General features: G+C 32.0%; 2 protein-coding genes across 4 annotated transcripts; both read right to left on the reverse strand.

The window, feature by feature from the left end:
• Window positions 1–1,165: 1,165 nt before the first annotated feature.
• On the reverse strand, window positions 1,166–9,954 carry LOC126846224 (sulfate anion transporter 1-like). 3 transcript variants are annotated; one of them, XR_007686871.1, is made up of 4 exons: window positions 9,716–9,954; window positions 3,221–4,113; window positions 1,552–2,707; window positions 1,166–1,484 (listed from the first exon to the last, which is right to left on the reverse strand). XR_007686871.1 is itself a non-coding variant. In XM_050585484.1 (3 exons), the coding sequence occupies exons 1-3, from the start codon at window positions 9,732–9,734 to the stop codon at window positions 1,613–1,615; spliced, it is 2,007 nt and encodes a 668-aa protein (XP_050441441.1). In that variant the 5' UTR covers window positions 9,735–9,954; the 3' UTR covers window positions 1,166–1,612. The 3 variants fall into 3 exon arrangements, 2 of the variants coding, with proteins under 2 accessions (XP_050441441.1, XP_050441442.1); XM_050585484.1 differs by having other exon boundaries at window positions 1,166–2,707; XM_050585485.1 differs by lacking the exon at window positions 9,716–9,954 and adding an exon at window positions 5,043–5,238 and having other exon boundaries at window positions 1,166–2,707.
• Window positions 1,166–15,480, reverse strand: LOC126846225 (sulfate anion transporter 1-like). The gene is made up of 4 exons (XM_050585486.1): window positions 15,322–15,480; window positions 12,200–13,092; window positions 11,004–12,126; window positions 1,166–1,584 (listed from the first exon to the last, which is right to left on the reverse strand). Exons 2-3 carry the CDS (start codon window positions 13,067–13,069, stop codon window positions 11,032–11,034), a joined length of 1,965 nt encoding a protein of 654 aa, XP_050441443.1. The 5' UTR covers window positions 13,070–13,092; window positions 15,322–15,480; the 3' UTR covers window positions 1,166–1,584; window positions 11,004–11,031.
• Window positions 15,481–15,753: the final 273 nt, after the last annotated feature.

The following is a 15,753-nucleotide window of genomic DNA, read 5'->3' on the forward strand; positions in this document are numbered from 1 at the left end:
TTGCTTCTATTTCCTCCGTGCCCTACCGTGTCCACCGCGAACGCTCTCCAACCGACACCGCGCAAACATATTATTATTATAGCCGCACATAAGATATCGTGAGCCAATATTTTACACGGTCCGTTCTTTGTCCGGCCAAACAGCCTCTCGGCAACTTTACGGTCGTGAAATATTGATACTATATATCATACGCTTTCAGCTGGTCTACCATCATAATGTATTATGATTTCGCAACTCAACCGTGTAAATCATGGTAATTAAAAAAACGTATAACCTTCATGCCTTCTCTGCTGGCACCAGACTACGCGACTTTGAAATCCGCCAACAGGAGTACAATGGTTCGAAACAGAAATGCACACACCGCTATGCACGACATTTTATAACGTCTGCAAGATTACCATAGAGGTTTCTTTTCCAAGACAGTGTACATTCGAGTTACTATTTTAACTTACATATATACCTTACAGTCTACTGTCTACGTCATCTACGCTTATCTGTCTTAACATGTAGTATTAACATATTATAATCTTATAATTTGTATACTATACATTTAATTTAATACATATCAAACCGAAATTTTAAAAAAATCCATCACATTAATAAGGATTTGACACGTGTAAAAGTGTAAAAGTATACACAACTTCGACCAGCCTAAATTTAAAACAAATCAGCACAGTGGGGACAGGGAGGGCCATTCGCTTTGGAAGTATTATAAATGAGTGCTGACAATAACTCACAAAAACACAAGGATGACACGTGCAAAGATATAGCTGGTGGTATAATATATAAGTAAGGTTTATGTAATGGTATGATTGCCAATTTAAGATCAGCTTATTTCTGTTCGTTTAAAATATTTAAACGTACCCACAGTGTATTATTTTTTGTTAAAAGAACAAAAAACCACATTTTTTTCTTTAATCTAAAGAATATGTTATCTAAGTTTGACACAAATTTTATGTTTTCCAAAAAACTATAGCGCGCCAAAAGTTTAAGTTTTTTTATGGTTTTTTCCGCTTTCTAAGAGGGAACTGTTAAACATTCTTTCATATCTGGTCTTATATCATACCTTTTGGATACGATTTTTGGTCTTCTAACTTTCTACATGAAAAGTTGGTCTGTGGTTAAAAGCTAAAATATTGACTCTTGAAAATATTTGACTAGACTATTAAATGTATAATACTCACATTCACTTTTTTTAATTAAATATTATAATACAAAATACTAAAAACAATTATAAAAATAATGTAAACATTTAAATGACAATACAATTTAATGAGCTAAAAACTCAAAATCATGTCCATGTATAAAAAAGTATAAGTGGACGATAAACGACGACAATATTTATAAAATTCCTTCTCCATGCAACTCAATATATATGAGACGCAAACGATTTTTCAAATCAAATGTTTTGAATAAAATTAAGTTATGACTTTCGAATGTATACGCTTGATATTAAACACTGGACATCATTTTTATATACCTTCCTAAAAAATATGTATCAACTTAAATATTATAACATAATTTCAACTTTTGATGTATACGGTTACTTACTTAATATAAAATAAAAACTAAGTTGGGGAAGACCTAAAAACCAATACATTTATGATTTTTATCAGACAATTGGATTCGGTAATCGACTTATGTCCAACGAATTGGTGTCGAAATTGTTATTACACTGATGGAACATCACTGCGTCATGGACCGTTGGAAAGAACTTAACAAACTTCAAATCATAATGTTTACGAATATAGTCAAGTGGTCGATCTGAAATAGCGGCCAAGTACACATCCATGTCTTCAGAGATCAGTGAACGGGTCAGATCCAGTAAGAGTTTGGCTCCAGCCGTGTCGACATACTGAAGCCCGGACATATCGAACACAACGCTTCGACGATGATATTCGATGTCAGATTTTTTACTTAATTCGTCAGATATGACCACCACATCACAAGGCTGGTTTCTGGTGCTGCTGTTGAATGTGGCGAGTTCCATTGCTCTTCTTTTGAACACGTACCTATTGATCACGTTCAGACTGCCGTTGTACCGGATGATCTTAATGCTTGGAATTTCCACGGCGTTACTGTAAAAGTTTAGGTTCACGTATAGATCAGTGTTGGGTATTCGACCCAGTACATCTACTTCGACCAATACGCCTTTTATGAATACAAACAGTAATGACACAATGACACCGGTAAGTAGACCGGTGTCGATATCAACCAATACCACAGTCGCATACGTAACTATCCATAGGATTCCGTCTGACTTGGATACCTTCCATATCTTATTAATGTCCAACACCTGAAGGAAGATACCCTTTAGTGCCACAACCACTATACTAGAAAGCACGCAACGAGGGAGTGGTTCAAAAATGGGACCAATCCAAAGTAGAACCACCACCATAATAGCAGCTGACACGATGCTGGACAGTTGAGTTTTGCCACCGATAGCTTGAATCGAAGCACTGCGTGAAGGCGACGCGGCGCAAGGTAAGCACGCAAAGAAAGAGCTGACAACGTTACTCAGGCCTTGAGCCAACAGCTCTTGATTACTATCTAATTTGTAATTCATTTTTTCCGACATAAGTAATGCCAACGACATTGAAAAAGAATATGCGATTATTGCGATGACGAAGCTTTCGACGAATACTGTTTGATATAATTTTATCGGAGGCAATTCGAATGCAGGTAAACCAGATTTGATTTCGCCGACCTAGAACAGAAAAGCAAATCATATTTTATCATAAATGATATCAAATCATATTTTTTCAAACTATCTTTAAGGTAGGAATTTTGGATAATAAGCATATTTTTTAGTTAAATTGTGTGTTTATTGTGTGTTATAATATATTTATTAACAGTAAAACTTAACGTACAAAGCGCATGTGTTCATAATGCTTTTTTTTAAATTTTATATACGCGAATGACCACCAACCATTGTAAACCGTTGATCAACATTTAAACTTGTAACTTATGCTGTATGATGGATGAAAAATTCCTAAGAGGTACATATGGATGAAAATGTTCATACAAGTCTTAACTTTTTGAGGGGTAAATTAAATCAATTTATTAGAGTCAATGAATCGCAAAAGTGTTTAAAACAGAAATGTATGTTTTTTGAAATGATAGTAAAAAATTTCTGAACCAGTAAAGGTTTTTGTATCTCATGTTCGAATTGTTGATTTTATGTTTTTTTCCGGTAAAGATAGTTTTGAAAAAAATTTACCAATTTCATATGATGATCTTGAGCTATAGTCGTAAATTGGAAGATTAACGTACTGACAACCGTCACGATCAACTCAATGGGAACCGGAATAAACGTTTTCTTGTTAACCCTTTCTTTGAGATACTTATTGTAAAGTACCAACGTCAATATTGTAATTGTCGAGACTGCGGTCGTGGTCCAATTTATCGTATGAAACCTATCGACAAAATCATAAAACGTAAACGGCACGTGCAACGGTCCCTGTCTTCGTTCAGCGTCCACGCCCACCAGTTCTTTGAACATCGAGGTGAGCACGATGACCGAGACGCCGCCGGTGAAGCCGCTGACCAACGAGTCGGACAGTATATTCGATATGATACCCAACCGGAACACGTACATGACCACTTGCACCAAACCGGCCACCATGGTGACGGCCGTGGCCACTTGTAGCTCGGAATATCCCGTGGGATTAGTGTCGGGATTGCTCGCGTGTTCGGAAACCACTTTGCCCGTCATCAGGCAAGTGACGGACAGCACGCCCAGGGATATGTGCCGGGACGTGCCCAGCAGCGCGTAGACCAGCACCGGGAAAACAGCCATGTACAGCCCGACGGTGGGTTCGACATTGGCCAGTATCGAGTACGCCATGCCCTGAGGTATGTTGAGCACGGCCACGGTGATGCCCGACATGGTGTCCTCCATGATCCATTCCGACCATTTGTAGTTGACCAGCCAGTCGGTGGCCGGCACTATCGACCGCACGATGTCCGACCATTTCCGTTTTTTCTTGTGTCTTTTCGCGTGCTGACGATTTGCCATTGTAACGTCACTGTTGATACCGTCCATTTGGTACACTTGTCTGCGAGTCGTGATCTCGGCACGTTCGTTCATTGTGTCGCTAGTTGTGGTTTTACCTGTTAAATATTATAATAAATGTTATTGAGGAAAAATTTCTTTGCGGAAGGTAAAAAAAAAAAAAATGACCATTTCAGATACTAATACTGACAGAAATTTTAATCAACGTTACCACCACAGCCTTGTATGCCTTACACACAGAGCCGAATCTACCTACTGGAAAAATAACTATTGCTTACTATTGGGTTAAAAATAATTAATTATTTCATCATAAACACATCAAGATTGGAGTAATTCATAAAATTTACACTTAAATTACATTATTACAGTTACTTTTTGAATATATATTTCTATTTACTTTGGAGTAAATATCTGGTAAATCATTTAATTATCTTGCTGTAGTATTTATACGGTATATTAATTCATCTCTGGTAGTGACTCCATTTGCATACGTTTTTTCTTTTAAATAGCCCCAATAAAAAAAATTACTGGGCGTCAAGTCGGTACAGCCTTGTATGCCTTACACACACAGACACAATTTAAGATAATATGGTTGGATGTGTTAAAGCTTTCGAGGATTGAAATATCATGCGGATGAGTTTTAGATGTATCTATGTCAATGGTTTTAAGTTTTCCGTCGACGTGTTTATTATTAATTACAATGAATGAAAATAAAAACAAGAATATATAGCTCTACATGTATAGGATAATAGTTGATTTAAATGTAACTAAAAGTTTCTAAATGTTGAAAGGTTATTACGTTTATGTATTGCTATTATGTGTACTAACTGTATTGTGAAAGATCTTTTTCCCGATTAAAATGATGAAAAAACGTATTAAGATCTGCACTATCACAAAATAATCTGGAAAACTTTGGAATTTTGATTATATGCTAAAATCTATACAATTATGTTTACGAGCTATTAATAAAATTCATATGAAAGTGAACGAATTACTTGAAAAAAAAAAATATGGAATGATAACTTACTTGTGAATTTTTAATGCGTTAAAATATACACAAATAAAAACAATCGATAAAAAAAAATTAAAAGTTCACAATAAAAAGCACACTAAACAACACCATAAATATATTGTAATATATCAGTATTTTTGAAACCGTGCACGCCAGTAATGTAGGTAAAACAACTATACATAAATCTACTAGACAACTGATGTTCTTCAACCGCACCAGAGCATTTATATAGCTAAAAAATAATTAAATCAGATTTATATTATCAATTGATTTCAAGTACCAACTTAAATAATGCCTGCCAAAAAAAATACAACCGTGTGCTTAATCAGTTCATCGAGAAATGTCATGTTTTCTTTATTTATTCGTTCGCGACCTAAAACAATCGAAACTAGCTTACCTATATTATTATAATTTATACTTAGAGTTGATAATCAAAATAACTCCATCTCATAGTTCTCATTATTATTTTAATTTGTTAATTCAAAATTATCTATTAAGTGTATTTTAAGTATGTCTGTAGTTTAAATTAAAAACAAATCACATTGTGGTCTGAGTGGCCACTGCACTACACTGTTTTAAATATAAAATACATGTGATTTGAAATGTTTTAAAACTTCGGCAAGGTTTCATCATCGTATACAATGTACATAATGTTTTTTAAGCATTATTATTATTGAAACTGATTTTATAACTTTTAAACTTACAATAAGTGCTACTCCAAATTAGCGGCACTCTATACTACATTGTGATTGCTACCGTTAAATACCACCCATCCACTGACAGCCTTGACATCACTATATGCAGATGATGACGTTATTATGGTCCACCGGCTGATATCAAGTAGGGCAAAAAAACAATAATGCATTTATTTCATCATAACCTCGGTTGAAGTTGTTTCACATTTTTATATGTATATATCTTTTAAGAAAACGCCACACTACTTTTTTGTGTATCAAACCGTCTTGAAAAATGTAACGAGCTATTGGGCAGTTTTACCGTTAAAGTTATACAACAAAATATCAAGTCTTTATTGAAATTTTAACATAAGTATAGATGTATTTATAAGCTAAACCCTGTTATATTTAGCTGTTTATTAAATGTGCGGTGTGGCGTCCTATTGAACAAAATTATTAGTCTATCCTTTGTGAATTACCTTTCATAATATCATACATGTGATTTAATGTTCTATTTCAAATATATAGGTAGTAAAAATCGACCCCGGGTGTTTAAAAGCGTAACTTCTTTTAAACTCCTTTTATTTTCGTTTAATCTAAGGTGTCGTATGTTCATATTTTATTTTAGACACCTGTTTGTCCACTGTATTAATTTCAGTTTAAATATTTTTCTTTTTCCATCTATTTGATGTATTCTGTTCAAGATAATAGTGTACTATAATGTGTACAAAATGGTTAATATTCTTTTTAGCAATTGTAAGTATCATTTTTAAAGTGCACAGCGCAACGTTTTTATGATATTCGCGATACCTACGCGGGCATAGCGTTAATACAATAATAAACTATTCAGTTAAGTTGTCGAGGTGTGTTATTCATACTTATAGATAACATTCATGCTTATAATGACTCACATTTTAAATTTAGTTAGCTCGACATAAAATTATACTACTATAGTATAACATAACATATAGCATAACCTATCATAATCTATATTTTTATAATTTTTAAATATTTTCCATTGACATTTTTGTTATAAAACATAAGCAGAAAGCGGTAACCATACCCACATAAAATCAATTAAATCCAGATTTGCAATCCATCAAATAAACCATGTTCATTAGTCAAACATACGCCTAAAATAGTAAGTTTTAATTTTTCCATTATATCAAATAAAACTAAGTACAATATACAATAGATTTATTTGTTTCCGATCAACCAATTCCTAAATGGCTGGTAATTTTATAAAATCGTTTTCATTAGAAAGAGCGTTAACAATAATATATGATCTAATCCAAAACCTAGTTTAACTAAGCAGACAAAACCTTCTTTAAATATAGTGTTTTTTAATTATATTCTTAAAAACATTTTTTAAACAAATTAAACAAAAAAAGTGTTATTAAAACATTTATTTTTTAAAACTTTTTCCGTCAAACCCGCTTGTAGTTTTGTTATTCTATTTTTTTTAAACAATGTAAAACACTAAAATTTCTGTACAATTCAATACCTCTCAAATTTAATTACATTTTTACATATAAACTCTGATAGTTTTAAATTGGTACATTTAATAAGCAATAGTTTTATAGAATTTAATTTAAGACTAAGTATGAGTAAAATGTATTTGTAATTATATTTTATTAAGAATATCTGAAGTGTATGTACATATCATGTAAATTTAAGACTTCCCATTACTTAAATTTACAAATTAATTACGAATTTATGATCCCCATCCCTTCAGTTTACCAAATGTACATAAATTATGTTGTCATGATTTAAGTTGTTGAATTGTATATTATTATACTATAAACTATTTTTTAAACTTTTTTTTTTTAATAACGACTATATGCATGATCATAATAAGTCTTACTAGGTAGTTGTAAACATTAACTGAAAATTTATGATTTTTTAATTTTTAAATATGTTATTATTATTATTTGTACTAGTAAAATATAAAATATTCACATAAAAAAGAGGTACTTACTATTGTTTATATTGTTTATTTATATTTAAAACTAATATTTACCAAATTAAGCATAGTCATAACTTGCAAGGCGATTGCCAATTGGAATCATGTGTTTTAAGTACAGATATTTAGTTTTAAAAACAAATAATTAACCAATAAAGTTATGTAGTAAAACATTTTAGGTAGTTCTTAAATTTACGTTAGGACTTAATGAAAAATGAAATAATTATATTCAATACTATAATTTGAGGTGGTCAGAGCCAAACCGATTAACTACCCTTTTTTTTTGTTGCAAACAATAGCATAGTTGGAATTAAATGGACTAGCAATAGGTTTGGCTTCTGGGCGCCTCATTTGTTCAAATGTTTTTATTTTATGTTATTGAATTGTACTACAAGAACAAAATTCGATTATGAACTCATAGTCAGTGAAGTATTGTTCAAACATTTCGATCTAGAGTAGTTACCATCAGACTAATGTAAACAATAATTTTGCAATTATGCCACAACTTTTATTAATTACCTACTTAGCCTACCTAATCGAGTTTCCTATTTTTATTTATGCATTTATTTGGTAAATTCATACTGTGGACAGTCTGTGTTATACAAACATTTTTTATTACTCGGTGGGAAATTGGAAATACAAGCACTATTTGACAGACAATATTATCATAGTAATACCATAGATTAAATACATGTATTTAATCTGGAAAAGTTTGGAAACGTTTATCTTTCGTATACACGTTATGATATACACTACCACTGAAATGCGTCTCCAAGATAGAATACAATTGGTATTTTTTCAAACAAATTTTCTATGACAATTTAGGCAATTAATTAAATTTTATAATACATTTTTCTTATTTGAAATAAATTCAGATAATATATATTATACTTTTTTCAAACCAAAACCAAATTATTTGTTTTTAATATAGCTATAAATGCTTCTCAATAGTGCACTAATTTGAACTTTCAATAGCAATAGCTTTTGAACATTCGAGTATAAAAAATTGTTTTTAACATCTTGTCATATCTTTGAAATATTAAACGCTAACAGAATATTTCAAAAAATATAGGGGTTCCAATTTTAAATTCAAAAGTTGATAGTGCACATGCTCAAACGACTTGTGGTTAAACTTTGGACTTAGGCTTAAAATGTACGTTAAGTTTCATCTAATAACATTCAAACGCCTAAATTTAAAAAAAAAAAAAAGCGCCTTTAAAAAACAATGGTATCCAAATTTTTTGAACACCCTGTATAATGAGATCTCAATTTTCCTAATTATTTTTCCATCAATTTATAAGACTGAAATGGTAAGGTACACATTTTATTAACTTTTTGACATGAAAATAACATAGGTATTAAAAATGTTGACTGGTCGACGCCAGTTTTGGATAACTATTTTTGAAGTTACTGAAGTTTCAAGTTTATAACAGGAGGATAAGTGGAGTGTAGTATTATTTTTCACTCTGCGCACTCCTGTTCTAACTTTTGAACTCTTATATATTTAAAAATAGTTGTTTAAACCTGGTTATTAACCAGTGAAAATGTTTAGTACAATATTCTTAACTTGAAAAGTTAATAAAATATATTTTACGTTACCATTTAAGTTTCAAAAGTTGATATACAAATAATTAGTTTAAGAGAGGTTTGAAAATATAAAAATTTGTGAGATATTACTAATTAAACCTATGAGATATTGAGTTATTATTGAGATATTAACTTGGATTTGATGACACAATGGACTTGGAAAAAATCGTTTGACGTACCTATTAAAACATAAAATATATGTTATTTTTTACAGACAGCGTGTAATGCACGTGCAAACTTATAACACACAACAATCATAAATAATTAACACTGCATGTTTGAATGGTTTAATTATTGATGACGCGTGCGACGTCTTAGAGTTTCTATAAAAACCAGAAAAGTGTCAAAGAGTAACACACTCTTAGATTCAAATGTAACGCTACAAGTTCACCGATTTTTCATATACTTATGTATGTAATATATACACTCATATTTTATGGCAAATAAATTGTATTTTTACTTACCATGTTCAGTGATGATCATGATATTTCAAAAACACGTGTAGGTATGTAACTATAAACGTTATCACGCGAAACGCAAAATATGTCAACTGGCCCCAATAGTGGTTTTGTATATCAAAAGAGTTGACATAATTTTTCCAACACAGTATTATACCATTAAAGGTAATTAGTACTAGCTGACGGTAAATTTTGTACCGCTCAAATTGAACAATTAACTGTAGTGATAATTATGTTGTGTGTACTCGTAAGCCATAATATTATAATACCATTTCAATCTAAAAAAAAAAAAAACATATATTTCAAAGTTAGCATAATTCGAAAGACAGTTGAAATAAATATTGTGAAAAAAACAGTCAGTGAGGTCTCAGGCAGGGCACATTTGCTTAGGAATTATTATGAATCAGTAATAAAAATAGCTCACAAAAAAATGTTTGATTCAAAGCTACGGCTGATGGTATAGTATACAAGTAAGATCAGATTTTTCTGATCGTTTAAAATATTTAAACGTATCTAAAGTGTATTATTTTTGGTAAAATCAACAAAAAACACATTTTTTCTTTAATCTAAAAAATGTCTTACCTAAGTTTCACACTTATTTGAACTTTGCCAAAAAATTATAGCACTCATTAAGTTTTTTGATGATTTTTTAAGAGCGAACTACTATTAAACATTCTTTCATATCTGGTCTTATGTCATAACTTTAGAATACGATTTTTGGTGTTCTAACTTGAAAAATTGGTCTACGGTTAACATTTTTTCATAGGTTGAGACACAAAATAATCAACCAACAAATAAAAAACTTATCATATACAAAATATAACCAATATCTTCACAGCTCTGCATCAAAGCTAAAATATTGACTATAAGACTAGACTATTAAATGTATAACATTCACATTCATATTTTTTAACTAAATATTACAATATAAAGTTCTAAAGGAATTATAAAAGTGAAACATTAAAATGACATTCAATTAGATATAAACTCGAAATCATGCCCATGTATAAAAAAGTATAAGTGAAAGCTAAACGACGACAATATTTATAAAATTCCTTCTCGGTAAAACTTAATGTACGAAACGCAAACGGTATTTAAAAACGATCGTTTTGAATGAAATTAAGTTATGACTTTCAAATGTATACGTTTGTTAGTAAACATTTAGAAAAGTTGACAGTTTTTTTATATACCTGCCTAAATAATATGTATCAATACATATATTATAATTTAATTTCAACTTTTGATATGTACAGCTACTTACTTAATATAAAATAAAAACTAAGTTGGGAAAGACTTAATAACCAAAATATTTGTGATTTTTATCAGACAATTGGATTCGGTAATCGACTTATGTCCAACGAATTGGTGTCGAAATTGTTATTACACTGATGGAACATCACTGCGTCATGGACCGTTGGAAAGAACTTAACAAACTTCAAATCATAATGTTTACGAATATAGTCAAGTGGTCGATCTGAAATAGCGGCCAAGTACACATCCACGTCTTTAGAGATCAGTGAACGGGTCAGATCCAGTAAGAGTTTGGCTCCAGCCGTGTCGACATACTGAAGCCCAGACATATCGAACACAACGCTTCGACGATGATGTTCAATGTCAGATTTTTTACTTAATTCGTCAGATATGACCACCACATCACAAGACTGATTTCTGGTGCTGCTGTTGAATGTGGCGAGTTCCATTGCTCTTCTTTTGAACACGTACCTATTGATCACGTTTAGACTGCCGTTGTACCGGATGATCTTAATGCTTGGAAGTTCCACGGCGTTACTGTATAAATATAGATTAACGTATAGATCAGTGTTGGGTATTCGACCCAGTACATCTACTTCGACCAATACGCCTTTTATGAATATAAACAGTAATGACACAAAGGTACCGGTAAACAGACCGGTGTCGATATCAACCAATACCACAGTCGCATACGTAACTATCCATAGGATTCCGTCTGACTTGGATACCTTCCATATCTTATTGATGTCCAACACCTGAAGGAAGATACCCTTTAGTGCCACAACCACTATACTAGAAAGCACGCAACGAGGGAGTGGTTCAAAAATGGGACCAATCCAAAGTAGAACCACCACCATAATAGCAGCTGACACGATGCTGGACAGTTGAGTTTTGCCACCGAGAGTCTGAATCGAAGCACTGCGCGAAGGCGCCGCTGCGGAAGGTAAACACGCAAAGAAAGAGCTGACAACGTTACTCAGGCCTTGAGCCAACAGTTCTTGGTTACTATCTAATTTGTAATTCATTTTTTCCGACATAAGTAATGCCAACGACATTGAAAAAGAATATGCGATTATTGCGATGACGAAGCTTTCGACGAATACTGTTTGATATAATTTTATCGGAGGCAATTCGAATGCAGGTAAACCAGATTTGATTTCGCCGACCTAGAACAGAAAGCAAAATGTATAGTATAAATACATATAACATATATATAAGGAGGGTTTAGACAAAATTTACCAGTTTCATATTATGATCTTGAGCTATAGTCGTAAATTGGAAGATTAACGTACTGACAACCGTCACGATCAACTCAATGGGAATTGGAATAAACGTTTTCTTGTTAACCCTTTCTTTGAGATACTTATTGTAAAGTACCAACGTTAATATTGTAATTGTCGAAGCTGCGGTCGTGGTCCAATTTATCGTATGAAACTGATCGACACAATCGTAATACGTAAACGGCACGTGCAACGGTCCGTGTCTTCGTTCAGCGTTCACGCCCAACAGTTCTTTGACCTGCGAAGTGATCACAATGACTGAAACGCCGCCGGTGAACCCGCTGACCAACGTGTCGGACAGTATATTCGATATGATACCCAACCGGAACACGTACATGACCAATTGCACCAAACCGGCCACCATGGTGACGGCCGTGGCCACTTGTAGCTCGGAATATCCCGTGGGATTGCCGTCGGAATCCCTCGAGTATTCAGAAACCACTTTGCCCGTCATCAGGCAAGTAGACGACAACACTCCTAGGGATATGTGCCGGGACGTGCCCAGCAGCGCGTAGACCAGCACCGGGAAAACAGCCATGTACAGCCCGACGGTGGGTTCGACATTGGCCAGTATCGAGTACGCCATACCCTGAGGTATGTTGAGCACGGCCACGGTGATGCCCGACATGGTGTCCTCCATGATCCATTCCGACCATTTGTAGTTGACCAGCCAGTCGGTGGCCGGCACTATCGACCGCACGATGTCCGACCATTTCCGTTTTTTCTTGTGTCTTTTCGCGTGCTGACGATTTGCCATTGTAACGTCACTGTTGATACCGTCCATTTGGTACACTTGTCTGCGAGTCGTGATCTCGGCACGTTCGGTCATTGTTTCGCTAGTTGTGGTTTTACCTGTTAAATATTATAATAAATGTTATTGAGGAAAAGTTTCTTTGCGGAAGGTAAAAAAAAAAAAAATGACCATTTCAAATACTAATACTGACAAAAATTTTAATCAACGTTACCACCACAGCCTTGTATGCCTTACACACAGAGCCGAATCTACCTACTGGAAAAATAACTATTGCTTACCATTGGGTATAAAATAATTAATTATTTCATCATAAACACATCAAGATTGGAGTAGTTCATTAAATTTACACTAAAATTACATTATTACAGTTACTTTTTGAATATATATTTCCATTTACTTTGGAGTAAATATCTGGTAAATCATTTAATTATCTTGCTGTAGTATTTATACGGTATATTAATTTATCTCTGGTAGTGACTCCATTTGCATACGTTTTTTCTTTTAAATAGCCTCACATAAAAAATTACAGGGCGTCAAGTCGGGGCTACTCGGTGGTCACACAATATTTGGCCTGGAAACTACCCGATTTCTTGTCTGTTAAGGCCCACAGTAGTTAGAATATGAAATTATCTTGCCATAATTAATACCTCTTTAATTTTAGTCCATAAGATCGTGCAATACAACGTGTCTATCTATTTTTAAGTCACAGAGTACAATTTTATCATCAGTTTTGAATTTGGCTCCTAATTTAGGGGGTAGTGGGGTAGTTTTTTATATTTTCACAAAGATGTCAGGTTTTTTATCAGTTTATATTGGTTTTTTTCGTTCACTCTGAGTATTCAACATTATCAATTAAAGTTTTAGTTTACTGAATAGCCAATTAGTTTTAATTTAATTTGCATGTATTGGTTAAATGAAAAAAATGAAAAAAAAATGAAGCTAAGATTTCATTCAAAATATAAATAAACTCTTAAAACTTATAACAACAAACTTTTTACAATACACTTACCTTTCTCTACAATTTGTATAGTGTATTTAAAAATTTTAAATAAAAATCAACAACTTGTACACTTAGTTCTGAGTGATACAATAAAAAACGCTCAGCGACAACTGTATACCATCTTGTTTTATAAATTTTAAAAGCTTATCTGGGAATTTGACAATGCTAATGGTACTTATTTTTATCATTATTATCATAATCTCTTCGTTAAATGCATTGTCATTAACAATTATTTATTTAATTTTTATTTATACACATAAATACAACTTTGCAACATGATATTGTTATTTGTAGCAATTTGTAATTCAACACTGGAAAAATTTTTCAGCACAAGAATTTTAATATATTTCATTGGTGTTAGGACTATCTGAATATTTTGCTTATTTAGAACTATTTCCATTTTAGTAAGTTAACGCCCTGCACTAGTTTACTCTTAAAATAATTCCAATTTTGAAGTGTTTCTTTTTGGAAACATTTTTATTTATGTTGTAGTACAATACTGGACAATATCCAAATTTTTATCTTTTTAGAATTTTTTAGAGCTCTGTCAACTTATAAAACTCAAATGACAACATATCTAATTAAATAGCTTTTTAAAATTAAGAGTAATTTACTGCAAAATTTGACTGGTCGATAACTAGTTTTAAATAATTATTCCTCAACTTATTTAAGTGTAAAATTTAGGGCGGGAGGTGGAGTGTGGTTGAGAAATGCATCACATAAAAATAACTCTACTGTACACCTATTCACCTGTCATACATTTTAAACTTTTTATTTAAAAGTGGCTATCGACTAGTCAACAATTTCAGTAAATTATTCTTAATTTATAATGTTAATAAAAAATGTACGGTACCATTAAAGGTTTAAAAGTTGATATGGCTCTAGAAAATCCCCAAAAAATATGAAATTTTGAATATTGTCTCAAACAAAAATGTTTTCAAAAAGAATCACTAAAGAATAAACTATAGGGCGTTAAAACAATCATATGGTATATTTTGTTATTTACTCCGAATAATTTGTGTTTGTTTCAATATTTATTATTGAAACATACATTCTTATTTAAAAAAATAATAAACATACTATATTTTTTAATGAGCGTCGATATTATCATGAACTATAAGATGTTATTGTTAAAAAGACCAAAATTATACATAAAAACAATAATTATAAGTAAAAAAAAAAGTTAATAATTCTCTTAATTCATTTGTTTTTTTATTAAACGAACGGTAATTTTTTGATGAACAATAATTATTATTGGTGTCTATTATTTTTAAAGTAAACGATTGAAGTCGTACTCGCAAAATAAAAATGTGGAATGATAACTTACTTGTCAACTTATTAACACGTTAAAAAATACAAAAATAATAAAAAAAAATTTTAATTTCACAATAAAAAAATTCACTAAACAATACCATAAATATATATTAGAATTTCTGAAACCATGCAAACTATTAATTTAGGTAAAAACAACTATACAAATATACTAGATGACTGTGGTCTTTCATACACAATAGACCATGTTTTATACCTTAAAATTTATATAATAGGTTTATATTATCAGGTGTTTTCAAGTACTTAATCGAATACCTACGGCAATAAAGTTTTTATCAAGCTTAGCACCCGTATAGCCAACACCCATACAAAAAAACCCCATATAAATTATCAAAACGGCAAACCCACATAACCCGATTGAGTTTGATAACCCGAAACACCCAAAATCCTTATAACCCGTATTCAAAAAGATTACATTTTCGAGTGA

The sequence above is a fragment of the Adelges cooleyi genome, unplaced genomic scaffold, assembly GCF_023614345.1.
Source record: "Adelges cooleyi isolate 19-005CV unplaced genomic scaffold, UGA_ACOO_1.1 ACOO_flye_CR_arks_rails_tigmint_CR_PRNA_9, whole genome shotgun sequence".
In the NCBI taxonomy this organism is placed as follows: domain Eukaryota; kingdom Metazoa; phylum Arthropoda; class Insecta; order Hemiptera; family Adelgidae; genus Adelges; species Adelges cooleyi.

What these genes read in the sequence shown, in the direction of transcription:
- LOC126846224 (XM_050585484.1), bottom strand. An exon ending in AAGATCATCATATGAAATTG is followed by an intron (nt 2,708 to 3,220) that starts GTAAATTTTTTT and finishes TTTCTGTTCTAG; the next exon opens with GTCGGCGAAATCAAATCTGG.
- LOC126846225 (XM_050585486.1), bottom strand. Translation starts at nt 13,069, where the DNA reads ATGACCGAACGTGCCGAGATCACGACTCGCAGACAAGTGTACCAAATG. An exon ending in AAGATCATAATATGAAACTG is followed by an intron (nt 12,127 to 12,199) that starts GTAAATTTTGTC and finishes TTTCTGTTCTAG; the next exon opens with GTCGGCGAAATCAAATCTGG.